This window comes from Arachis stenosperma, chromosome 10 (assembly GCF_014773155.1).
Source record: "Arachis stenosperma cultivar V10309 chromosome 10, arast.V10309.gnm1.PFL2, whole genome shotgun sequence".
NCBI classification, from domain to species: Eukaryota; Viridiplantae; Streptophyta; class Magnoliopsida; order Fabales; family Fabaceae; genus Arachis; species Arachis stenosperma.
The window spans coordinates 66846683-66873990 of record NC_080386.1 but is presented as its reverse complement, the minus strand read 5'-3'; the positions used below and the strand labels follow the sequence as shown (position 1 = coordinate 66873990).

At 37.6% G+C, this 27308-nt stretch overlaps 1 protein-coding gene across 1 annotated transcript; it reads right to left on the bottom strand.

Moving 5' to 3' along the window:
- Nucleotides 1-1257: 1257 nt before the first annotated feature.
- LOC130957190 (uncharacterized) lies at nucleotides 1258-26956 on the bottom strand. Its single transcript, XM_057884057.1, has 3 exons — nucleotides 25959-26956; nucleotides 25127-25754; nucleotides 1258-1284 (listed from the first exon to the last, which is right to left on the bottom strand). Exons 1-3 carry the CDS (start codon nucleotides 26954-26956, stop codon nucleotides 1258-1260), a joined length of 1653 nt encoding a protein of 550 aa, XP_057740040.1.
- Between the last annotated feature and the right edge of the window lie 352 nt (nucleotides 26957-27308).

Sequence of the window (27308 nt, the reverse complement as noted above, 5' to 3'; positions counted from 1 at the left end):
CGGGTGCCACTTTCTTCTATAGATTCCAAAATAATGAACTTGTGAATAATATTGTGCTATTCAAGGCGGGTAACTATATATTCGTCAAACTGCAAGTATACCAGCAGCAATCTGTGTCATGGCACAAGAGTTAGAAGTTGGAAATGAGATATTTTAGTCTTTTTTCCTAATGTCACCGGAATCGGAAAGGTGGCTTATCTACTACATTTAGTGAAAGTTAATTTTATTACATACCTAAATTGTTCAATGCTAAAAGTGTGACTAAGTTTCTACACTTCCTTATACTCATGGCAATGGTAACAACATATCAAGCTACTTTAGTGTCTATCATTTATACCCATCATATTATGGTACATTAGTTTAATGAGTAAATATCATACAGTATTGAAAAAAATAAGTGAAAAATATTTTCTCCTTTAGGGAAGGAGAGTTTTCACCGCCTGGCTTCATTTCGTCTGAATTCACCACAGGTATTGCATCACTTTCCAGCAAATTTCACCAGATGTTATTGATGCTTTGCTGCCACAGCATTATCAACAGCCTCCCGCATCAATGTCCACTTTGCCTGTCTCCCTGTTGAAACTTTTTCAGGTGGCACTTTATATGGCTGGTAAAAGGAAGAACTTGCGAATAATGTTGTGCTATTCAAGGTGGGTAACTATGTATTCCTCAAACTACAGCCACACCAGTAGCAATCAGTGGCATGGCGCAAGAGTCAGAAGCTGGGGATGAGATATTTTGGTCTTTTTTTCTGTTGTCACTAGAATCCGGAAGGTGGCTTGTCTACTGCATTTAGTGTAAATTAATTTGATTACATACCTAAATTATTCAATGCTTAAAGTGTGATTGAGTTCCATCTCTACCTTACACTCACGGCGCTGTAACAACAAATTAAGCCATATTATTGTGTATCATTTATACCCATCATATTACTGTTCATTTGTTTAATGAGTAAATATCATACAGTATTAAAAAAATATGTAAAAAATATTTTTTTTTGTTCAGGGAAGGGGAATATTCACCGCCTGGCTTAATTTTATTTGACTTTAGCACAAGTATTGCATCACTTTCTGTCCAACCTCACTAGATGTTATTAATGCTTTGCCACCACAGCGTTATCAACATCCTCCCGCATCAATGCCCGCCTTGTCCTTCTCCCCGTTATAAATTTTTCGGGTGCCACTTTCTTCTATAGATTCCAAAATAATGAACTTGTGAATAATATTGTGCTATTCAAGGTGGGTAACTATATATTCGTCAAACTGCAAGTATACCAGCAGCAATCTGTGTCATGGCACAAGAGTTAGAAGTTGGAAATGAGATATTTTAGTCTTTTTTCCTAATGTCACCGGAATCGGAAAGGTGGCTTATCTACTACATTTAGTGAAAGTTAATTTTATTACATACCTAAATTGTTCAATGCTAAAAGTGTGACTAAGTTTCTACACTACCTTATACTCATGGCAATAGTAACAACATATCAAGCTACATTATTGTCTATCATTTATACCCATCATATTATGGTACATTAGTTTAATGAGTAAATATCATACAGTATTGAAAAAAATAAGTGAAAAATATTTTTTCCTTTAGGGAAGGGGAGTTTTCACCGCCTGGCTTCATTTCATCTGAATTCACCACAGGTATTGCATCACTTTCCAGCCAATCTTACCAGATGTTATTGATGCTTTGCTACCACAGCATTATCAACAGCCTCCCGCATCAATGTCCACTTTGCCTGTCTCCCTGTTGAAATTTTTTCAAGTGCCACTTTCTTATATGGCTGGTAAAAGGTAGAACTTGCGAATAATGTTGTGCTATTCAAGGTGGGTAACTATGTATTCCTCAAACTACAGCCACACCAGTAGCAATCAGTGGCATGGCGCAAGAGTCAGAAGCTGGGGATGAGATATTTTGGTCTTTTTTTCTGTTGTCACTAGAATCCGGAAGGTGGCTTGTCTACTGCATTTAGTGTAAATTAATTTGATTACATACCTAAATTGTTCAATGCTTAAAGTGTGATTGAGTTCCATCTTTACCTTACACTCACGGCGCTGTAACAACAAATTAAGCCACATTATTTTGTATCATTTATACCCATCATATTACTGTTCATTTGTTCAACGAGTAAATATCATACAATATTAAAAAAATATGTAAAATGTATTTTTTTTGTTCAGGGAAGGGGAATATTCACCGCCTGGCTTAATTTTATTTGACTTTAGCACAAGTATTGCATCACTTTCTGTCCAACCTCACTAGATGTTATTGATGCTTTGCCACCACAGCGTTATCAACATCCTCCCGCATCAATGCCCGCCTTGTCCTTCTCCCCGTTATAAATTTTTCGGGTTCCACTTTCTTCTATAGATTCCAAAATAATGAACTTGGGAATAATATTGTGCTATTCAAGGCGGGTAACTATATATTCGTCAAACTGCAAGTATACCAGTAGCAATCTGTGTCATGGCACAAGAGTTAGAAGTTGGAAATGAGATATTTTAGTCTTTTTTCCTAATGTCACCGGAATCGGAAAGGTGGCTTATCTACTACATTTAGTGAAAGTTAATTTTATTACATACCTAAATTGTTCAATGCTAAAAGTGTGACTAAGTTTCTACACTACCTTATACTCATGGCAATAGTAACAACATATCAAGCTACATTATTGTCTATCATTTATACCCATCATATTATGGTACATTAGTTTAATGAGTAAATATCATACAGTATTGAAAAAAATAAGTGAAAAATATTTTTTCCTTTAGGGAAGGAGAGTTTTCACCGCCTGGCTTCATTTCATCTGAATTCACCACAGGTATTGCATCACTTTCCAGCCAATCTCACCAGATGTTATTGATGCTTTGCTGCCACAGCATTATCAACAGCCTCCCGCATCAATGTCCACTTTGCCTGTCTCCCTGTTGAAACTTTTTCAGGTGCCACTTTCTTATATGGCTGGTAAAAGGAAGAACTTGCGAATAATGTTGTGCTATTCAAGGTGGGTAACTATGTATTCCTCAAACTACAGCCACACCAGTAGCAATCAGTGGCATGGCGCAAGAGTCAGAAGCTGGGGATGAGATATTTTGGTCTTTTTTCTGTTGTCACTAGAATCCGGAAGGTGGCTTGTCTACTGCATTTAGTGTAAATTAATTTGATTACATACCTAAATTGTTCAATGCTTAAAGTGTGATTGAGTTCCATCTTTACCTTACACTCACGGCGCTGTAACAACAAATTAAGCCACATTATTTTGTATCATTTATACCCATCATATTACTGTTCATTTGTTCAACGAGTAAATATCATGCAATATTAAAAAAATATGTAAAATGTATTTTTTTTTTGTTCAGGGAAGGGGAATATTCACCGCCTGGCTTAATTTTATTTGACTTTAGCACAAGTATTGCATCACTTTCTGTCCAACCTCATTAGATCTTATTGATGCTTTGCCACCACAGCGTTATCAACATCCTCCCGCATCAATGCCCGCCTTGTCCTTCTCCCCGTTATAAATTTTTCGGGTGCCACTTTCTTCTATAGATTCCAAAATAATGAACTTGTGAATAATATTGTGCTATTCAAGGCGGGTAACTATATATTCATCAAACTGCAAGTATACCAGCAGCAATCTGTGTCATGGCACAAGAGTTAGAAGTTGGAAATGAGATATTTTAGTCTTTTTTCCTAATGTCACCGGAATCGGAAAGGTGGCTTATCTACTACATTTAGTGAAAGTTAATTTTATTACATACCTAAATTGTTCAATGCTAAAAGTGTGACTAAGTTTCTACACTACCTTATACTCATGGCAATAGTAACAACATATCAAGCTACATTATTGTCTATCATTTATACCCATCATATTATGGTACATTAGTTTAATGAGTAAATATCATACAGTATTGAAAAAAATAAGTGAAAAATATTTTTTCCTTTAGGGAAGGAGAGTTTTCACCGCCTGGCTTCATTTCATCTGAATTCACCACAGGTATTGCATCACTTTCCAGCCAATCTCACCAGATGTTATTGATGCTTTGCTACCACAGCATTATCAACAGCCTCCCGCATCAATGTCCACTTTGCCTGTCTCCCTGTTGAAATTTTTTCAAGTGCCACTTTCTTATATGGCTGGTAAAAGGTAGAACTTGGGAATAATGTTGTGCTATTCAAGGTGGGTAACTATGTATTCCTCAAACTACAGCCACACCAGTAGCAATCAGTGGCATGGCGCAAGAGTCAGAAGCTGGGGATGAGATATTTTGGTCTTTTTTTCTGTTGTCACTAGAATCTGGAAGGTGGCTTGTCTACTGCATTTAGTGTAAATTAATTTGATTACATACCTAAATTGTTCAATGCTTAAAGTGTGATTGAGTTCCATCTTTACCTTACACTCACGGCGCTGTAACAACAAATTAAGCCACATTATTTTGTATCATTTATACCCATCATATTACTGTTCATTTGTTCAACGAGTAAATATCATACAATATTAAAAAAATATGTAAAATGTATTTTTTTTTGTTCAAGGAAGGGGAATATTCACCGCCTGGCTTAATTTTATTTGACTTTAGCACAAGTATTGCATCACTTTCTGTCCAACCTCACTAGATGTTATTGATGCTTTGCCACCACAGCGTTATCAACATCCTCCCGCATCAATGCCCGCCTTGTCCTTCTCCCCGTTATAAATTTTTCGGGTTCCACTTTCTTCTATAGATTCCAAAATAATGAACTTGGGAATAATATTGTGCTATTCAAGGCGGGTAACTATATATTCGTCAAACTGCAAGTATACTAGTAGCAATCTGTGTCATGGCACAAGAGTTAGAAGTTGAAAATGAGATATTTTAGTCTTTTTTCCTAATGTCACCGGAATCGGAAAGGTGGCTTATCTACTACATTTAGTGAAAGTTAATTTTATTACATACCTAAATTGTTCAATGCTAAAAGTGTGACTAAGTTTCTACACTACCTTATACTCATGGCAATAGTAACAACATATCAAGCTACATTATTGTCTATCATTTATACCCATCATATTATGGTACATTAGTTTAATGAGTAAATATCATACAGTATTGAAAAAAATAAGTGAAAAATATTTTTTCCTTTAGGGAAGGAGAGTTTTCACCGCCTGGCTTCATTTCATCTGAATTCACCACAGGTATTGCATCACTTTCCAGCCAATCTCACCAGATGTTATTGATGCTTTGCTGCCACAGCATTATCAACAGCCTCCCGCATCAATGTCCACTTTGCCTGTCTCCCTGTTGAAACTTTTTCAGGTGCCACTTTCTTATATGGCTGGTAAAAGGAAGAACTTGCGAATAATGGTGTGCTATTCAAGGTGGGTAACTATGTATTCCTCAAACTACAGCCACACCAGTAGCAATCAGTGGCATGGCGCAAGAGTCAGAAGCTGGGGATGAGATATTTTGGTCTTTTTTTCTGTTGTCACTAGAATCCGGAAGGTGGCTTGTCTACTGCATTTAGTGTAAATTAATTTGATTACATACCTAAATTGTTCAATGCTTAAAGTGTGATTGAGTTCCATCTTTACCTTACACTCACGGCGCTGTAACAACAAATTAAGCCACATTATTTTGTATCATTTATACCCATCATATTACTGTTCATTTGTTCAACGAGTAAATATCATACAATATTAAAAAAATATGTAAAATGTATTTTTTTTTGTTCAGGGAAGGGGAATATTCACCGCCTGGCTTAATTTTATTTGACTTTAGCACAAGTATTGCATCACTTTCTGTCCAACCTCACTAGATCTTATTGATGCTTTGCCACCACAGCGTTATCAACATCCTCCCGCATCAATGCCCGCCTTGTCCTTCTCCCCGTTATAAATTTTTCGGGTGCCACTTTCTTCTATAGATTCCAAAATAATGAACTTGTGAATAATATTGTGCTATTCAAGGCGGGTAACTATATATTCGTCAAACTGCAAGTATACCAGCAGCAATCTGTGTCATGGCACAAGAGTTAGAAGTTGGAAATGAGATATTTTAGTCTTTTTTCCTAATGTCACCGGAATCGGAAAGGTGGCTTATCTACTACATTTAGTGAAAGTTAATTTTATTACATACCTAAATTGTTCAATGCTAAAAGTGTGACTAAGTTTCTACACTTCCTTATACTCATGGCAATAGTAACAACATATCAAGCTACTTTAGTGTCTATCATTTATACCCATCATATTATGGTACATTAGTTTAATGAGTAAATATCATACAGTATTGAAAAAAATAAGTGAAAAATATTTTCTCCTTTAGGGAAGGAGAGTTTTCACCGCCTGGCTTCATTTCGTTTGAATTCACCACAGGTATTGCATCACTTTCCAGCAAATTTCACCAGATGTTATTGATGCTTTGCTGCCACAGCATTATCAACAGCCTCCCTCATCAATGTCCACTTTGCCTGTCTCCCTGTTGAAACTTTTTCAGGTGCCACTTTCTTATATGGCTGGTAAAAGGAAGAACTTGCGAATAATGTTGTGCTATTCAAGGTGGGTAACTATGTATTCCTCAAACTACAGCCACACCAGTAGCAATCAGTGGCATGGCGCAAGAGTCAGAAGCTGGGGATGAGATATTTTGGTCTTTTTTTCTGTTGTCACTAGAATCCGGAAGGTGGCTTGTCTACTGCATTTAGTGTAAATTAATTTGATTACATACCTAAATTATTCAATGCTTAAAGTGTGATTGAGTTCCATCTCTACCTTACACTCACGGCGCTGTAACAACAAATTAAGCCATATTATTGTGTATCATTTATACCCATCATATTACTGTTCATTTGTTTAATGAGTAAATATCATACAGTATTAAAAAAATATGTAAAAAATATTTTTTTTTGTTCAGGGAAGGGGAATATTCACCGCCTGGCTTAATTTTATTTGACTTTAGCACAAGTATTGCATCACTTTCTGTCCAACCTCACTAGATGTTATTAATGCTTTGCCACCACAGCGTTATCAACATCCTCCCGCATCAATGCCCGCCTTGTCCTTCTCCCCGTTATAAATTTTTCGGGTGCCACTTTCTTCTATAGATTCCAAAATAATGAACTTGTGAATAATATTGTGCTATTCAAGGTGGGTAACTATATATTCGTCAAACTGCAAGTATACCAGCAGCAATCTGTGTCATGGCACAAGAGTTAGAAGTTGGAAATGAGATATTTTAGTCTTTTTTCCTAATGTCACCGGAATCGGAAAGGTGGCTTATCTAGTACATCTAGTGAAAGTTAATTTTATTACATACCTAAATTGTTCAATGCTAAAAGTGTGACTAAGTTTCTATGACGATCGGAATTCCTGCGTGGTCTTGAATTTTCACAAAATAAATCCTCGTTGCAAGTATAGCTTCTAAACCGGCAAGGAATCCCTTTCGTGCAAAATTTTTGTTTGTCACTTAAGCAAACCCAATAAAATTGATAACTGAAGTATTTAAACCTCGGGTCATCTTCTCAAGGAATTGCAGGGACGTGGTGCACGAAAATTACACTCACACTATGTAATTCCGCACAACTAACCAGCAAGTGCACTGGGTCGTCCAAGTAATACCTTACGTGAGTAAGGGTTGATCCCACGGAGATTGTTGGCTTGAAGCAAGCTATGGTTATCTTATTATTCTTAGTCAGGATACCAATAGGGTTCTTTAGTTTAATTGTAAAAAGTAAAAGTGCATGAAATTAGTAATTGTTACGCAGTAATGGAGAATGTGTTGGAGTTTTGAAGATGCTTTGTCTTCTGAATCTCTGCTTTCCTACTGTCATCTTCTTCACGCACGCAAGGTTCCTTCTATGGCAAGCTGTATGTTGGTGGATCACCGTTGTCAATGGCTACCATTTGTCCTCTCAATGAAAATGGTCCAGGTGCGCTGTCACCGCACGGCTAATCATCTGTTGGTTCTCACTCATGCTGGAATAGGATCCATTGATCCTTTTGCGTCTGTCACTACGCCCAACACTCGCGAGTTTGAAGCTCGTGACAGTCATCAAATCCCTGAATCCTACTCGAAATACCACAGACAAGGTTTAGACTTTTCGGATTCTCAAGGATGCTGCCAATGGATTCTAGCTTATACCACGAAAAATCTGATTAAGGAATCCAAGAGATACTTTTTCAATCTAATGTAGAACGGAGGTGGTTGTCAGGAACGCGTTCATAGGTTGAGAATGGTGATGAGTGTCACGGATCATCACCTTCTTCATATTGAAGTGAAAATGAATATCTTGGATAGAAACAAGCGTGTTTGAATAGAAAACAGAAATAATTGCTGTAATTCATCGAGACGCTGCAAAGATCCTCACCCCAAGAATGGAGTTTAGAGACTCATGCCGTCAAAGAGTACAAAGTTCAGATCTAAAAATGTCATGAGATACTAAATAAGTCTCTAAATACTAAACTAGTAACCTAGGTTTACAGAAAATGTGTAAACTAAGATAGATAATGCAGAAATCCACTTCTGGGGCCCACTTGGTGTGTGCTGGGGCTGAGACTTGAGCTTCTCACGTGTCTGGGCTGTTTCTGGAGTTGAACGTCAGGTTGTAACCTGTTTATGGAGTTTAACTCCAACTTGCAACCTGTTTCTAGCGTTTAACTCCAACTTGCAACCAACGCCAGAATGCAACATGGAACTGCCGTTAAACGCCAATTTACGTCGTTTATCTTCGAGCAAAGTATGGACTATTATATATTGCTGGAAAGCCCTAGATGTCTACTTTCCAAGCCAATTGAGAACGTACCAATTGGACTCATGTAGCTCTAAAAACGTCATTCCGAGTGCAGGGAGGTCAGAATCCAACAGCATCAGTAGTCCTTCTTCAGCCTGAATCAGATTTTTGCTCAGCTCCCACAATTTCATCTAGAAAATATCTGAAATCACGGAAAAATACACAAACTCATAGTAAAGTCCAAAAATATGAATTTTGCCTAAAAACTAATAAAAATATACTAAAAACAACATGAAATTACCCCCAAAAAGCGTATAAAACATCCGCTCATCACAACATCAACCTTAAACTGTTGCTTGTCCCTGATGTGTGAGCATATTTTCTATATTTTCCTAGTAAATTTGCATCTAATTTGTTGAGTTTAGTTAAGAATTAATTATATTTTAGCCACTATGGATGCTATTTTGAGTATCGTGCAATTTTATTTATTTTAGGTAGCATTCGACTGGATTTGATGGAGTTTCTGCAACACAAGAATCAAAGGAGATGGCTGCGAGGAGCGACGCGCACGCGTGCCTGACACGTGTGCGTGAATTGGAGGTATCCATGGCGACGCGTGCGCGTCACCGATGGGTACGCGTGAATTGAAGATTTGCTCAGCAACGCGTCCGCGTGACCGACACGTCCGCGTGACTCGTAGAAAAGACAATCGACGCGTACGCGTGACTAACGCGTATGCGTGACATGCGCTACGTGCAGAAAACACAGAAAATGCTGAGGGGTGATTTTTGTGCCCCATTTTAGCACCCAAGTTAGGCGCGGATCCAGTGAAGCCAAGTAGTCCCCACGTTATAAGACGCGGAGTAGTTAGTTAATTCTGATTTAAATTCAAACTTGATTTTAAAATAGGAAAAGATATTATCTTAATTTTAAGTATTAGATTTTAAATTAATTAGGATTAGTTACAAAAAGGGGAGACTTCTCTTCTATTAGGTACATTCCATTAGGGGGATTCCATTAGGGAATTCTATACAAATTTACATCTAACATTCCATGAGCAACTAATCCTCTATTGTTAAGGTTAGGAGCTCTGTCTATTTTCATGGATTGATTCGTTTGATCTTTTTAATTTAATTCAAGTCTTGATTTTTATTTTCAATAATTTTTTTCATTCTTTATTTTATGAATATGGGTGGAACAGAAGTATGACCCATGTTCTAATTGAGTTCTTGTAAAACTTGGAAAAGCTCTTTACTTGAACAACATCTTGAAAACATATTATACTGAATTTCTAATTGTTTGTATTTAATGGGATACGTGACATATAATCCCCTTATTTCTGGATAATTAGGATTCTTTAGGCATATAAACTAGAAATTGATCACCACCCTCTAATTGGAATTAATTGACCAAGGAATTGGTAGTTAATGAATTTTAGAGGAACTATGAAGGTCTAATGAATTAGGGTCTAGTCACATATAGTTTTCCATGAAATTAAATCTTGCATGATTAAATTAATTAGTAATAAAAGTTAATCCGAAAAATAGATAACTTTGAAACCTTAACTGTTTTCTCCATATTTTATTCCCGACTTATTTATTTGTCTACCCTTTTTATATTCTGAGTCTAAATTTAAACTTTTTGAATATCTCAACCATTTTCTGCTTGCCTAACTAATCCTATCAAACGCTATTACTGCTTAATCCATAAATCCTAGTGGGATCGACCCTTACTCACATAAGGTATTACTTGGTACGACCCGGTACACTTGCCGGTTAGTTTGTGGGTAAAAAAAACCGCATCAAGTTTTTGGCAAGGTATCCATGGCGACGCGTCCGGGTGACCGACGCGTATGCGTGAATTGAAGATTTGCTCAGCGACGCGTCCGTGTGACCGACACATCTGCGTGACTCGCAGAAAAGACCATCGACGTGTACGCGTAACTGACGAGTACGTGTGACATGCGCTACGTGCAGAAAATGCAGAAAATGCTGAGGGGTGATTTCTGGGCCTCATTTTAGTACCCAAGTTAGGTGCGGATCCAGCGAAGCCAAGTGGTCCCCACGTTACAACACGCGGAGTAGTTAGTTAATTCTGATTTAAATTCAAATTTGATTTTAAAAAAGGAAAAGATATTATCTTAATTTTAAATATTAGATTTTAAATTAATTAGGATTAGTTATAAAAAGGGGAGACTTCTCTTCTATTAGGTATATTCCATTAGGGAATTCTATACAAATTTACATCTAACATTCCATGAGCAACTAATCCTCCATTGTTAAGGTTAGGAGCTCTGTCTATTTTCATGGATTGATTTGTTTGATCTTTTTAATTTAATTCATGTCTTGATTTATATTTTCAATAATTGTTTTCGTTCTTTATTTTATGAATATGGGTGGAACGGAAGTATGACCCATGTTCTAATTGAGTTCTTGTAAAACTTGGAAAAGCTCTTTACTTGAACAACATCCTGAAAACATATTATGCTGAATTTCTAATTGTTTGTATTTAATGGGATACGTGACATATAATCCCCTTATTTCTGGATAATTAGGATTCTTTAGGCATATAAACTAGAAATTGATCACCACCCTCTAATTGGAATTAATTGACCAAGGAATTGGTAGTTAATGACTTTTAGAGGAACTATGAAGGTCTAATGAATTAGGGTCTAGTCACATATAGTTTTCCATGAAATTAAATCTTGCATGATTAAATTAATTAGTAATAAAAGTTAATCCGAAAAATAGATAACTTTGAAACCTTAACTGTTTTCTCCATATTTTATTCCCGACTTATTTATTTGTCTACCCTTTTTATATTCTGAGTCTAAATTTAAACTTTTTGAATATCTCAACCATTTTCTGCTTGCCTAACTAATCCTATCAAACGCTATTACTGCTTAATCCATAAATCCTAGTGGGATCGACCCTTACTCACATAAGGTATTACTTGGTACGACCCGGTACACTTGCCGGTTAGTTTGTGGGTAAAAAAACCGCATCAAGTTTTTGGCAAGGTATCCATGGCGACGCGTCCGGGTGACCGACGCGTATGCGTGAATTGAAGATTTGCTCAGCGACGCGTCCGTGTGACCGACACATCTGCGTGACTCGCAGAAAAGACCATCGACGTGTACGCGTAACTGACGAGTACGTGTGACATGCGCTACGTGCAGAAAATGCAGAAAATGCTGAGGGGTGATTTCTGGGCCTCATTTTAGTACCCAAGTTAGGTGCGGATCCAGCGAAGCCAAGTGGTCCCCACGTTACAACACGCGGAGTAGTTAGTTAATTCTGATTTAAATTCAAATTTGATTTTAAAAAAGGAAAAGATATTATCTTAATTTTAAATATTAGATTTTAAATTAATTAGGATTAGTTATAAAAAGGGGAGACTTCTCTTCTATTAGGTATATTCCATTAGGGAATTCTATACAAATTTACATCTAACATTCCATGAGCAACTAATCCTCCATTGTTAAGGTTAGGAGCTCTGTCTATTTTCATGGATTGATTTGTTTGATCTTTTTAATTTAATTCATGTCTTGATTTATATTTTCAATAATTGTTTTCGTTCTTTATTTTATGAATATGGGTGGAACGGAAGTATGACCCATGTTCTAATTGAGTTCTTGTAAAACTTGGAAAAGCTCTTTACTTGAACAACATCCTGAAAACATATTATGCTGAATTTCTAATTGTTTGTATTTAATGGGATACGTGACATATAATCCCCTTATTTCTGGATAATTAGGATTCTTTTGGCATATAAACTAGAAATTGATCATCACCCTCTAATTGGAATTAATTGACCAAGAAATTGGCAGTTAATGAATTTTAGAGGAGACTAGGAAGGTCTAAGGAATTAGGGTCTAGTCACATATAGTTTGCCATGAAATTAAATTTTGCATGATTAAATTAATTAGTAATAAAAGTTAATCCGAAAAATAGATAACTCTGAAACCTTAACTGTTTTCTCCATATTTTATTGCCAACTTATTTATTTGTTTACCCTTTTTATATTCTGAGTTCAAATTTAAACTTTTTGAATATCTCAAAACCATTTTCTGCTTGCCTACTAATCCTATCAAACGCTATTGTTGCTTAATCCATCAATCCTCGTGGGATCGACCCTTACTCACGTAAGGTATTACTTGGTACGACCCGGTACACTTGCCGGTTAGTTTGTGGGTAAAAAAAACCGCATCAAGTTTTTGGCGCCGTTGCTGGGGATTGATCGTGATTAACAACTATTAGTTGTTTGATTGCTTAGATTATGCGCGTTATTTTTAATTTTATTAAAATCTATTTTTTTAAAAAAATATTTTTTCTCTTATTCTACGTGAACCCCCTCCCCCTGTTTCGTTTTAATTTTTTCTTTTATTACTTGATTTTCAAAAAAAAATATATTTTAATTAAATTTTAAATTTCAAAAAAAAATTTCGAAAAAAAATAAATTTTTAAATAAATAAATAGCACTAATAACTTTCTTAATTTTTGAAATTAAGTTTGGTGTTACCTGGTTATTTGTTCTATTTATTTATTTATTTATTTAGTATTATTTTTATTTCTTTACACAGGTTACCTCACTGGGAATTCTATGCACTCTGACGTAGAGATTCCCATTCTTTCTTGTTTTCTGTTTGTTTATGCACAGGAACAGAGACAACGAACATCTCTTAGGCTTTGATCCTGAACCTGAAAGGACTTTCAGGCGGCGTTTACAACAAGCAAGACTTTATAAGGCTGCAGAATACACTATGGATCCGAATAATACTGATAATGCCAATGCGACAAACCCGAATGGGAATGAACAAAGGAGAGTACTTGGCTCTTTCTCTGCTCCTACTGCAGATCTGTATGGAAAGAGCATTGTGGTGCCTCCTATTGCTACGAACAATTTTGAGTTGAGGCCTCAACTGGTCACTCTAGTACAACAAAACTGCCAGTATCACGGTCTTCCCCACAAAGACCGAAATTAATTTATCTCTAGTTTTCTGCAAATTTGTGATACTGTGAAGATAAATGGAGTAAATCCTGATGTGTACAAACTCATGCTTTTCCCGTTTGCTCTTAGGGATGGAGCAAAGCTATGGCTAGATTCCCAACCCAAGGAGAGTTTAGACACTTGGAACAAGGTGGTTACTGAGTTTCTCACTAAATTTTTCCCACCAAAGAAGCTGACTAAGCTTAGGATGGAGGTTCAGACCTTCAGGCAGAAGGATGGTGAGACTCTGTATGAAGTTTGGGAGAGATACAAGCTACTAACTAGGCAATGCCCTCCGGACATGTTCCCCAAATGGACCCAATTGGATAACTTTTAAGAAGGCTTGGGTGAAATATCCAAAATATGGTTAGACAATTCTGCAGGAGGTTCATTGCACAAGAAGAAGACATCGGAGGAGACCATTGAGCTGATTGAATTGGTTGCAAGCAACCAATATTTATACTCCTCTAACAGGAATCCTGTGAATTCTGAACCCCTCAGAAGAGAGGCGTGTTGGAAGTAGAAGCTATTAATGCTCTTCTCGCTCAGAATAAGCTGATGTCTCAGCAAATAAATCTACTTACTCACTAGATGGGTGGCATGCAAATATCAGCTATCAACACACAAAATCCACCACAGGAAGTCTCATATGACATGGCAGGTAACTCTATGTAAAATGATAATTACGATTATGCTCAACCTTCTTTTGAACAGGTGAATTACATGGGGAGTGGTCCTAGGAATCCCAACAATGACCCATATTCTAAGACATACAACCAGGGATGGAGAAATCACCCAAATTTTTTATAGAGGGATCAACCTCAGAGACCTCAAAACTTCAACAATAATTCTCAGGGTGGTTTCCAACAGAACAATGATTTGGAAGCAATATTGACAGGTTTTAGACAGGAAACCAGAGCATCCATCAAGAACCTGGAGATTCAAATGGGTCAAATAGCCACCAGAATTAATGAAATTAATCAGAGGACCACTAATAGCCTTCCTAGTAACACAATTCCAAATCCAAGAGAGGAATGCAAGGCTATCTCCGTGATAAGTGGACAAGTGGCAAGTACGGAAGCACAAGTTATGTAGGAAACCAAAGCCTCCATTAAAAAGTTAGAAGTGCTAGTAGACCAACTGAGCAAGCAAATACTTGAGAGGTCTGCAAGTACATTTCAAGGTGATACAGTGGTGAACCCAGGAGAAGATAGTAAGGTGAGAAGTGGTAAAGTAGCTGGCTCTGAGACCAAGGTCAATGAAGAGTTAGTTGAAAAAGAAGCTCCAGAAGAGAAGAAGGAAGAAGTAGAGCACGCCCCTCCAAAGCATGCAGACAACCCATTCCCAAACTCTCTTGACACTTATCCTACACTACCAAAGGCTCCTGAGTATAAGCCTAAGATGTCGTATCCTCAGAGACTTCAAAAGGAGACCAAGCACAAGCAGTTCTCAAAGTTCTTAGAAATCTTTAGAAAGTTACAAATCGATATTCCTTTTGCTGAGGTTTTGGAGCAAATGCCTATCTATGTCAAATTCATGAAGGAGCTGTTGTCAAAGAAAAAGCGTTTAAAGGGAGATGAGACAGTAGTCCTGACTAAGGAATGTAGTGCTGTCATTCAGAATAACTTGCCATGGAAGATGCCAGATCCAGGGAGCTTTCAAATTCCATGCACCATTGGGAGCACAACCTTTGAGAAAGCCGTATGTGATTTGGGGGCAAGCATAAATCTAATGCCCTTATATGTGATGAAGAAGCTGTAAATCCAAGAGGCACAACCCACAAAGATAGCATTACAGATGGCAGACAAATCTATGAAGCCTGCATACGGATTAGTGGAGAATATCCTGGTCAAAGTGGGTAAGTTCTTCCTCCTAGCAGACTTTGTGATTCTGGACACAGGGAAGGATGAGAATGCCTCTATAATTCTAGGAAGACCATTTCTAGCCACTGGAAGAGCTCTGATTGATGTAGAAGTAGGTGAATTAGTGCTTAGAGTGTATAATGAGCAACTGGTCTTTCATGTCTTCAAAGATATATGATAAACCACTATTTTATGGTTTATCTTGTGCTTAATTGAGTGGATTTTATCAACTCTTTACCCACTTATTCATACTATTTGCATGGTTTTACGTTCTCCTTCCTGATTTTGTGCAATGATTGAAAACATGTTTCTTTGGACTTATATTTGCTAATATTAATCCTCTCTTATTACCATTCGATGCCTTGATATGTGTGTTAAGTGATTTCAGAGATTACAAGGCAGGAATGACTTGGAGAATGGAAAAGGAGCATGCAAAAGTGGAAGAAATACAAGAAGTTGAAGAAATTGCTAAGTTGTCCAACCTGACTTCTTCGCACTCAAACGATCATAACTTGAGCTACAGAGGTCCAAATGATGTAGTTTCAGTTGGATTGGAAAGCTAACATCCGGGGCTTCACAACTATATATAATTTGCCATAGCTGCCCCAAAGTTAGGTGACGCGAGCGCGTGAATGACGCGCCCGCGTCTCATCTGTGAATTGCATCCCGCGCGAACGCGTGGACGACGCCTCCGCGTCACTTTCCCACGACCTGAACGTAACAGAAATCGCTGGGAGCATTTTTTGGGGCTATTTTTGACCCAGTTGTCAGCCCAGAACACACAGATTAGAGGCTATAAAGTGGGAGAATGCATCCATTCATAATCATGCTCTCATAATTCATAATTCTTAGGATTGATTTAGATGTAGGTTGTAGAGAGAGAGGTTCTCTCCTCTCTCTTAGGATTTAGGATTTTAGGATTTCTATTAGTTTAGTTTAATTCATCTTCATTCCAGGTTCTATGTTCCTTCAATATTTATTTTCTACTTTTATTTACTCTAATACTTTTATTTGTATTTGAATTATGTTGCCCAATTGGCTTATGAACCTTTCCATGTTATGACTTGAATTTATGTTTAGACGTAATTTGATATATGTCAGATTTATGATTGCTTTATTTACATGAATGCTTTTAATTTAATTTAGAATTTTCTCTTTTGGCTTGGGTTAAATAATTAGTGACGCTTGAGTTATCAAACTCGAGGTGTTGACTGAAAATTGGAATTCTTCAAGAATTAATTCGAGATCCAATAACTCTAACTTTTCCCAAGGAAAGACTAGAATTTGAGGATTCGAATTAATTCATCCACTTAACTTACTTTCATAGTTAGAGGTTAACATAGTGGGAGAAAAATCCAATTCTCATCACAATTGATAAGGATAACTGGGATAGGACTTCCAATTTCTCATACCTTGCCAAGAGATTTTATAATTATTAATTTATTTTCCTTTATATTTGTGCCCATTGCCCAAATTCCAAAACTCCCAATTTACAAAACTCATAACCAATAATAAGAACACCTCCCTACAATTCCTTGAGAAGACGACCCGAGGTTTAAATACTTCGGTTATCAATTTATGTAGGGATTTGTTACTTGTGACAACCAAAACGTTTGTAAGAAAGGTTGATTGCTTGGTTTAGTAACTATATTTATAACGAGATTTTACTATAACTTCTAAACCATCAATCTTCAGTTCCTCAATATGGCGCCGTTGCTAGGGAATTGCAAACGTGTGCCTTATTATTGGTTATTGTAAATATTTTTCAAAAAAAAAAATTTTTTTGGATTTTTATTTTAAAATTTTTATCTTATCTTATCTTAGTTTCAAATTTCAAAATTCAAATCTTTTTAAAAAAAAATCATATCTTTTTCAAAATCTTATCTTATCTTTTTTCAAAAATCATATCTTTTTCAAAATATTTTCTTTTTGTTAGTTTTTGTTTTTATTGTTTTTTTCTACTACTATGAACTCTCACCCCTTTGGCTATGAGTCTGGTTACAATTATGTTGCAGAAAGAGGAGATTATAATGAGAACAGGCATCAAGGTTGGAAAAATCAAAGATGGGAGGAGCCACAAGGATTTGATCAACCCTCATGGCAACAACCCCCTCCAATGGACTATCAACAACCGTTCTATGATGCATATCAAGACAATAGCTATGGTGAGCGCTCTTTTGATTATCAACAATCACCACCATATGCCTATGAACCCTTTCCTCAACATGACTTTGGATCACCATACTCACAAGCCCCTTTCCACCACTCACCTCCATATAACCCTAACCCTCAACCACCATACCAACCTCTTTATGAGCCATATGAACCATATATAGAACCACCCCAATTCCAACCCAATTACTCCCAAGAACCACTACCTCAATATTTGCCATCTCCATATCCATCAATCCAAGAGCACTATGATCCTACTTATGATAGCCAAGCGCAGCAAGATTCAACGGATCGTCTCAAGGAAATAGTGGATCAATTTCAGGCAACCTTTCATCAATTGAATCAAGCAATAAATCAATTAGCTTCCCGACATTCAGACACTCAAGGAACCCCCATGGCTTCATGTGGACAATCTAATGAAGAACGTAGCATGAAGGAGACATTAGAAACTCCGGTGGACAGTAAAGAGCATGAATTTGTACTGGAACAAGTGGAGGAAGCCGGAATTATTGAAGAAGAAAAAGTGGTTGAAGACTTAGGAGATGCTGAACCCCCATTGGAAAGTCCATTCATAAAGCCTCCTTCCAAGATGCTTGAAATTAATGTTGAGGAGGGTGTACAACTGGTGCACGAAATTGTGATCATCAATGGCGCCATCAACATGGTACGCTCAATTGCAATCTCAACTCTTTATCACAACTTCGCACAACTAACCAGCAAGTGCACTGGGTCGTCCAAGTAATAAACCTTACGCGAGTAAGGGTCGATCCCACGGAGATTGTTGGTATGAAGCAAGCTATGGTCATCTTGTAAATCTCAGTCAGGCAGATTCAAATGGTTATGGATGATATATGAATAAAACATAAAATGAGGATAGAGATACTTATGTAATTCATTGGTGAGAATTTCAGATAAGCGTATGGAGATGCTTTGTCCCTTCCGTCTCTCTGCTTTTCTACTGTCTTCATCCAATCCTTCTTACTCCTTTCCATGGCAAGCTGTATGTTGGGCATCACCGTTGTCAGTGGCTACAGTCCCGTCCTCTCAGTGAAAATGTTCAACGCGCTCTGTCACAGCACGGCTAATCATCTGTCGGTTCTCAATCAGGTTGGAATAGAATCCAGTGATTCTTTTGCGTCTGTCACTAACGCCCAGCCTTCAGGAGTTTGAAGCACGTCACAGTCATTCAATCCTTGAATCCTACTCAGAATACCATAGACAAGGTTTAGACCTTCCGGATTCTCTTGAATGCCGCCATCAATTCTAGCTTATACCATGAAGATTCTGATTAAGGAATCCAAGAGATAAACATTCAAGCCTTGTTTGCTTGTAGAACGGAAGTGGTTGTCAGGCACGCGTTCATAAGTGAGAATGATGATGAGCATCACATAATCATCACATTCATCATGTTCTTGAGTACGAATGAATATCTTAGAACAAGAATAAGCTGAATTGAATAGAAGAACAATAGTAATTGCATTAATACTCGAGGTACAGCAGAGCTCCACACCTTAATCTATGGTGTGTAGAAACTCCACCGTTGAAAATACATAAGAACAAGGTCTAGGCATGGCCGTGAGGCCAGCCCCCATAATCTAAGAACTAGACATCCAAAGATGATCAAAAGATCTAAAATGATCAAAAGATGATCAAAGATCCAAAAATGAAAATACAATAGCAAAAGGTCCTATTTGTTGAGAACTAGTAGCTTAGAGTTTACAAAGATGAGTAAATAACATAAAAATCCACTTCCGGGTCCACTTGGTGTGTGCTTGGGCTGAGCATTGAAGCTTCTATGTGTAGAGACTTTTCTTGGAGTTAAACGCCAGCTTTTGTGCCAGTTTGGGCGTTTAACTCCCATTCTTGTGCCAGTTCCGGCGTTTTACGCCAGAATTCTTGAGCTGACTTGGAACGCCTGTTTGGGCCATTAAATCTCGAGCAAAGTATAGACTATTAAACATTGCTAGATAGCCCAGGATGTCTACCTTCCAACGCAATTGAGAGCGCGCCAATTGGGTTTCTGTAGCTCTAGAAAATCCACTTCGAGTGCAGGGAGGTCAGAATCCAACAGCATCTGCAGTCCTTTTCAGCCTCTGAATCAGATTTTTGCTCAGGTCCCTCAATTTCAGCCAGAAAATACCTGAAATCACATAAAAATACACAAACTCATAGTAAAGTCCAAAAAAGTGAATTTTAACTAAAAACTAATAAAAATATAAAAAAAACTAACTAAAACATACTAAAAACATACTAAAAACAATGCCAAAAAACGTATAAATTATCCGCTCATCACAACACCAAACTTAAATTGTTGCTTGTCCCCAAGCAACTGAAAATCAAATAAGATAAAAAGAAGAGAATATGCAATGAATTCCAAAAACATCTATGAAGATCAGTATTAATTAGATGAGCGGGGTTTTTAGCTTTTTGCCTCTGAACAGTTTTGGCATCTCACTTTATCCTTTGAAATTCAGAATTATTGGCTTCTATAGGAACTCAGAATCCAGATAGTGTTATTGACTTTCCTAGTTAAGTATGATGATTCTTGAACACAGCTACTTTATGAGTCTTGGCCGTGGCCCAAAGCACTCTGTCTTCCAGTATTACCACCGGATACATACATGCCACAGACACATAACTGGGTGAACCTTTTCAGATTATGACTCAGCTTTGCTAGAGTCCCCAATTAGAGGTGTCCAGGGTTCTTAAGCACACTCTTTTTTGCCTTGGATCACGACTTTATTATATATATATATAATATATTTTTTTTGAATTCACTGCTTTTTTTTGCTTCAAGAATCATTTTTATGATTTTTCAGATCGTCAGTAACATGTCTCCTTTTCATCATTCTTTCAAGAGCCAACATTCATTGAACAACAAATTCAAAAGACATATGCACTGTTCAAGCATACATTCAAAAACCAAAAGTATTGCCACCACATCAAAATAATTAATCTGTTATAAAATTCAAAATTCATGCAATTCTTCTCTTTTTCAATTAAAAACATTTTTCATTTAAGAAAGGTGATGGATTCATAGGACATTCATAACTTTAAGGCATAGACACTAAGACACTAATGATCATAAGACACAAACATAGATAAACATAAGCATGATTTTTCGAAAAACAGAAAAATAAAGAGCAAGGAGATCAAAGAATGGGTCCACCTTAGTGATGGCGGCTTATTCTTCCTCTTGAAGATCTTATGGAGTACTTGAGCTCCTCAATGTCTCTTCCTTGCCTTTGTTGCTCATCTCTCATGATTCTTTGATCTTCTCTAATTTCATGGAGGAGGATGGAATGTTCTTGGTGCTCCACCCTTAGTTGTCCCATGTTGGAACTTAATTCTCCTAGGGAGGTATTGATTTGCTCCCAATAATTTTGTGGAGGAAAGTGCATCCCTTGAGGCATCTCAGGGATTTCATGATGAGTGGGATCTCTTGTTTGCTCCATCCTTTTCTTAGTGATGGGCTTGTCCTCATCAATGAGGATGTCTCCCTCTATGTCAATTCCAACTGAATAACAGAGGTGACAAATGAGATGAGGAAAGGCTAACCTTGCCAAGGTAGAGGACTTGTCCGCCACCTTATAAAGTTCTTGGGCTATAACCTCATGAACTTCTACTTCCTCTCCAATCATGATGCTATGAATCATGATAGATGATGTGCGAAAAATGATCCGACACAAAACTACCCGGCAAGTGCACCGGGTCGCATCAAGTAATAAAAACTCACGGGAGTGAGGTCGATCCCACAGGGATTGAAGGATTGAGCAATTTTAGTTTAGTGGTTGATTTAGTCAAGCGAATCAAGATTTGGTTGAGTGATTTGTAATTTGCAGAATTTAAATTGCATGAAAAGTAGAGGAAATGGGTAAATTGCATGAATTTAAAGAGGAGAATTGAAATTTAAAGTACTGAATCTTAAAGAGCAAGAAATTAAATGGCAGAAACTTAGAACACAAGAAATGTAAATTGCAGAATCTTAAATTGCAAGAAATGTAAATGGCTTGAATTGTAAAGGGAAATGGGAATTTGATTTGCAGAAATTAAACAAGGCAAAGTAAATTTGCATCAAACAGAAGAGTAAAAGGGGCTTGGGATTGGATCTGAAACAGAAGAGTAAATGAACATGAAAAGCAATGAACAGAGAATTGGAAATTGGAAATTCAGATCTCAGGACCCAAGAGACTAGATAACCGAGTCTAGATCTCAATGCCTTCCTAGATCCAACAAGAACACTTGCAAAGAAATTGTAAATTGCAAAGAAAGTAGATGAAGAGCAATTAACAGAAATTTAAATTCAATTATGCAGTAGAGAAACAGAGAGATCCAAGGATGAGATTGATACAAAATTTCTTCAATTCTCCAACCCAAGATCCAAGACAAAGTAATTGAAATTGAAAGCAATAAAACTAAGAGAAAGAGAATGGAATTCTCCTTCCCCGAAACTAAGAAACTAAAATTCACTCAATACCAAAAGCTCTCCGAAAACTACTAAGCAAAACTAAAGGGAAAACTAAAAAGAAGAGCTCCACGACTAACTTGAATTCTATCCTATTTATACACTTTCTTCAAATGATCTTCAAGCCTTGAGTTGGGCCTTTGCTCTTGGTGGAATTGGGTTGAGAGAGGCCTTGGTTGATTGCTCATGAAGTTTGGAGAGGAACCAAAGTGAACCAATTGAACCGGGTTGGAGTTTTGCAAAAGTTGGAGTAAAAGTTTGAGCAAAAGTTAAACTTTTCATATCAGCTACATTAATCTGCTGATACCAACGTTGGTGCCAAAGTTAGGGGTCTAACTTTTGCTCCAACGTTGGCTTTACCTTGTGCACTTATGGCGCCAACGTTAGCCCAAAAGTTAGGGGTCTAACGTTGGCGCAAACTTTTGCTCCCCCTTTGTATTTCCCATGTGCCAACGTTAGCCCAAAAGTTAGGGGTCTAACGTTGGCGCAAACTTTTGGTGGTCAGGGGTATTTTCATGTGCCAACGTTAGCCCCAAAGTTAGGGGTCTAACGTTGGCGCAAACTTTTGGTGCCCAGGGGTGATTTTCATGTGCCAACGTTAGCCCCAAAGTTAGGGGGCTAACGTTGGCGCAAACTTTTGGTGCCCAGGGAGTGATTTTCAAGTTCCAACGTTAGCCCAAAAGTTAGGGGCTAACGTTGGGGCTAACTTTTCACCCAAAAGTTTGTGCAAAAGTTTGAGGCTAACTTTAGGTCCAGCTTTTTGCTTCCTGGTTCAATTTCACTTATTCCATTGTCCTCTCTTTACTCCTAGCCATTCCTTCTTGCTTCAACCTTTCTCCAAGCTTTCTTCACCTATCATTAATCAACCAAACACATCAAAGCTATGCTCAAAATCATGAGATATTCATTCTTTCATAATATGTGACAATTATAGCATAAAACCTCATGAAATAGCATGAATTCATACATGGTTGATTAAATCAAAGGAAACATGAAAATCTACCCAATTGGCTTGCTTGTGGCTCAAGAAAGTGCATAATTCAATTGAAAACAAAAGAAAAAGGCTAGTGAAACTAGGCTAAGATGACTTGTCATCACAACACCAAACTTAAAGCTTGCTTGTCCCCAAGCAAGGAATGATTTATTGAGAAGAAAGAATGAAATGGAAGAGGATGTTCATGCTAGTAGAGTGTTATTGGTAGTTCATGGGGCTTTATGTGGATATGTAAAGACTCACCTCTTATTGACTCTTAAGCCTAGAAAGTCTCCTTCAAGCTTCAAGTAACATACTGCTATGACCTCTCATTATTTCTTTATCCTTGGCTATTAGTTTGTTCATAAGCTTTATTTGAGTGTCATGTATAGCAAGTTCATTTCCTTTTCTTTATACTTGACACATTATTCACTATAGACACTTGGCTCACATTCCTTCTTAGAACATTGATGCCCAGCACCTCTTTGGGCTACTAAATGCCTTGTAGTTAGGTTGCTCTTGATAGTGGACTTTCAGCTGATGATCCCGGGTTAGTTAACCCAAGTCACCGAGTGTTGATGCACTCCAAAGAGCTTAATAATCCAAGCAGATCCTAATACAAAGACACCACAGGCATATATTCTAAGGTTCAAGCTATTGGTGTCCAGCTTTGTTTCTTTTTGTTTTCTTTTGTTCTACTGCCACTCTTTGGCTATTTCTTTTTCTCCCTTTTTTTCCTTTCTTTTTGTTTTTCTTTCCAACCAAGGACTTTTATTTGATTGAGATTCATAGACAGTAGGCCACTTTCTACTTAGAAGTAGACATCCTAGTTCTCTTATTCACTAAAAGTGAGCTATCATACAATCACACATACATACCACCACTTACTTTTATTGTACTTCTGTCTAACAGAGGACTATCTCACTTCACATTCAAACATTTCTTTTATTGAATTGAAAATGCAGCGGACAAAGCATGCTTTTTGTTAAGTGAAAGTAATCACACAAGAACATACTTAAACTAGCATACTTATTTCAACTAGAACACTCAAGATGCAAAATGACTGAACTAACAGTTACTGTTGCAATGGTAACACTCAAACTTCCAAATTAGAACAGTTAAATGCTGATAGAATTAAGTGACAATACAACCTCTTGGTGGCTTCTTCTTCTTACTCTCAGCTGATGGTATGTAACCCTTCCAAGAGAGTGATTGAATTCCTATAAAGTTCATGGAAGTTGCTTCTTTCTCAAGCCCTTAGGTAACTTGTTAGTGTGCAGAATTTTCTTGTAGGCTTTTGAACTTACTTTGGTGTGTGAACACCAAACTTAGTTCCTTGCCACCTTTCTCATGCATCAAAATAACTATATGTGAAATCCTCCTATCTTTGTTAAAGACAATAAAAACTAGAAAAACTAAAAAGTAAACAATTGGTTAATTAGTTTATCTGATTACTCGGAGCTAGCATCCATGTATGCAGAAGGTGAGAATGTGCTTTTAAATGAGAATTTGGTGAAACACCAAACTTAGAATCTTTCGTTCTCTCTTAATTTATTTTGGTGTGCAACACCAAACTTAGCTCCTTGCAATATAGATAAGTCTAATTAACCCTTTTATTGAAATAGCTATGAAAAGTGAACTACCTCAGGTTGGGTTGCCTCCCAACAAGCGCTTCTTTATTGTCATTAGCTTGACATCAATCCACTTAGATCATGGGGGTTGAAGATCATAGTGCCTCAGCTTTTCTCCTCTTACTGTGAACTTCCTTCCGGTCTCCTTTTTGATGATCTCTAGGTGTTCAATTGAAAGGACCCGGTTTACAGTGTAGTATTCGGATGATTGTGGGGACACCTTCATTGGTTGGGTGTTTAACACTACTTTATCCCCTGGTGAAAAGCCTTCAGTAGGGATCTTCTTGTTTCTCCACCCTCTTGGCCTCTTCTTCTTTTCTTTCTCAAAAGATACTCCCTGCCTTGGTGGTTCCTTATCTGAGATGTTGAATTTCTCATCTGGAGGTTTTGGATCTAGTTCCTCCTTGATTTCTTTGGTCTGTTGCACCATCTCTACTTCTTTCAAGCATGGATTTGGAAGTCTTGGAGCTAACTCATTGACTACCTCCTTCAAACTTTGATCTCTGGCCGTATCCTCCGTACACTCTTCTTCTTGAGTGGGCTCATGTGGGGTTTTAAACACATGGAATGCTAGGTGCTCATCATGCACTCTCAGCAATAATTCCCCTTTTTCAACATCTATCAGTGCTCTGCCCGTAGCAAGAAAAGGCCTCCCTAGGATGATGGGAGTGTTAGGGTCCTCCTCCATATCCAGAATGACAAAATCAGCTGGGAGAAGAAATTTTCCCACTTTTACCAGCACATTCTCTACAACTCCAACTGCTTGCTGGATGGATTTATCAGCCATTTGAAGGAGTATTCGTGTGGATTTCAGCTCACAAATTCGAAGTTTCCTCATTAGAGACAAAGGCATCAAGTTTATGCTTGCACCAAGGTCACAGAATGACTTTTCAATTGTTATGTCTCCTATAGTGCAAGGTATATAAAAACTCCCAGGATCATCTTTCTTCTCTGGTAACTCTCTTTGGAGAATAGCACTACATTCCTTTGTCATCTCAACAATTTGTCCTTCTTTTAGGGACTTTTTCTTTGTTAGCACTTCCTTCATAAATTTGGCATACACTGGCATCTGTTCAAGTGCTTCTAAGAAAGGAATATTGATGCTGAGGGTCTTGAATATGTCCAGGAACTTTGAGTATTGCTTATCCTCATTCTCTTTTTTGAACCTCTGAGGGTATGGAAGTTTGGGGATATGTGGCTTCACCCTTTCCTTCTTCTCTTGTAGTTGTGTTTCAAGAATGTCCTTATCTCTCTTTGAGCTTTTTGCATTCTTGATTTTCTGATCCTCTTCACTTCTCTCTTCTGTCTCTTCTTGTGGAACTTCTCTGTTGTGTTCTTCCTGATTGATGGCTTTCTTCTCACTTTCCACTATGATTGCTTTACACTCCTCCCACTTTGTAGCTTTTCCTTTGTCCTTTGGGTGGTCTTGAGTGGCACTTGGGGATGCATCTGTAATTCGTTTAGCCATTTGTTCCATATGCCTCTCGAGATTTTTGATTGAAGCTTCTTGGTTTTTGCTTGTTGTGGCTTGATCTTTTCTTGCTGCTTCTTGATCTTGTCTTGCCATCTCTTGATTTTTCATGAGTTTCTCCATCATTGTCTCTTGGTGCTTCATCATCTTTTCTATCAATGTCTCCAAGTTGGAGATCCTTTGAGTGTCTTGTGATGTTTGTGGCTGGTTATGTGGTGTTGAAGGTTGATGGTGGGTATTTTGGTTAGTGGTTTGGTTATTGGGTGGACAGTAGCTAGAATTTGAGTGGTTGTTTTGGGGTTTTCTATATGGATTGGGGTTAGTGTTTTGCTGGTTGTGATTTTGGTTGTTTCTTGAGTTGTTTTGGTTTGAATTTCGTTGCCATGGTTGCTGATTTTGAGTGTAGTTATCTCCCCATCTTATGTTTGGATGGTTCTTCCAGGATGGATTGTAGATGTCACCATAGACTTCATTTTGGCCGGAGCTTTGGTTATGCACATATTGAGGTTGTTCCTGCTGCTGATCTTCTTGGTTTTCTTCATTTTGCCCCCATTTGGTTGATGGTTGGCTTGTATTCACTGCTGTAACTTGTAGGCTATCAATCTTTTTAGCCATCTGCTCAAATTGTTGTTGAATCTGCTCCTGCATTATCTTGTTTTGAGCTAGGAGGGTGTCAACTCCTTCTAGCTCCATTACTCCTCTCCTTTGTGATGGTTGGCGGTTTCTTTGATGAGCGAAGAAGTATTGGTTGTTGGCCACCATATCGATGAGATTTTGAGCTTCCTCTGCAGTTTTCATGAGTTGTAAAGAACCTCCAGCTGAATGATCCAAAGCTTCCTGGGATTTCAATGTTAAGCCTTCATAGAAATTCTGCAGCTTATCCCACTCAGTGAACATTTCAGGAGGACATTTCCTGATTAGAGCCTTGTATCTCTCCCAAGCCTCAAGGATGGGTTCAGACTCCATTTGTGTAAATGTTTGTACCTCAGTCTTCAACCTTATGATCCTTTGAGGTGGGTAAAATTTGGCAAGGAACTTGGTTACC

What these genes read in the sequence shown, in the direction of transcription:
- LOC130957190 (XM_057884057.1), bottom strand. Translation starts at nt 26,956, where the DNA reads ATGGAGCTAGAAGGAGTTGACACCCTCCTAGCTCAAAACAAGATAATG. An exon ending in AAACTTCCATACCCTCAGAG is followed by an intron (nt 25,755 to 25,958) that starts GTTCAAAAAAGA and finishes TATTCTCCAAAG; the next exon opens with AGAGTTACCAGAGAAGAAAG. An exon ending in AGGAACCACCAAGGCAGGGA is followed by an intron (nt 1,285 to 25,126) that starts GTATCTTTTGAG and finishes GCCATGACACAG; the next exon opens with ATTGCTGCTGGTATACTTGC.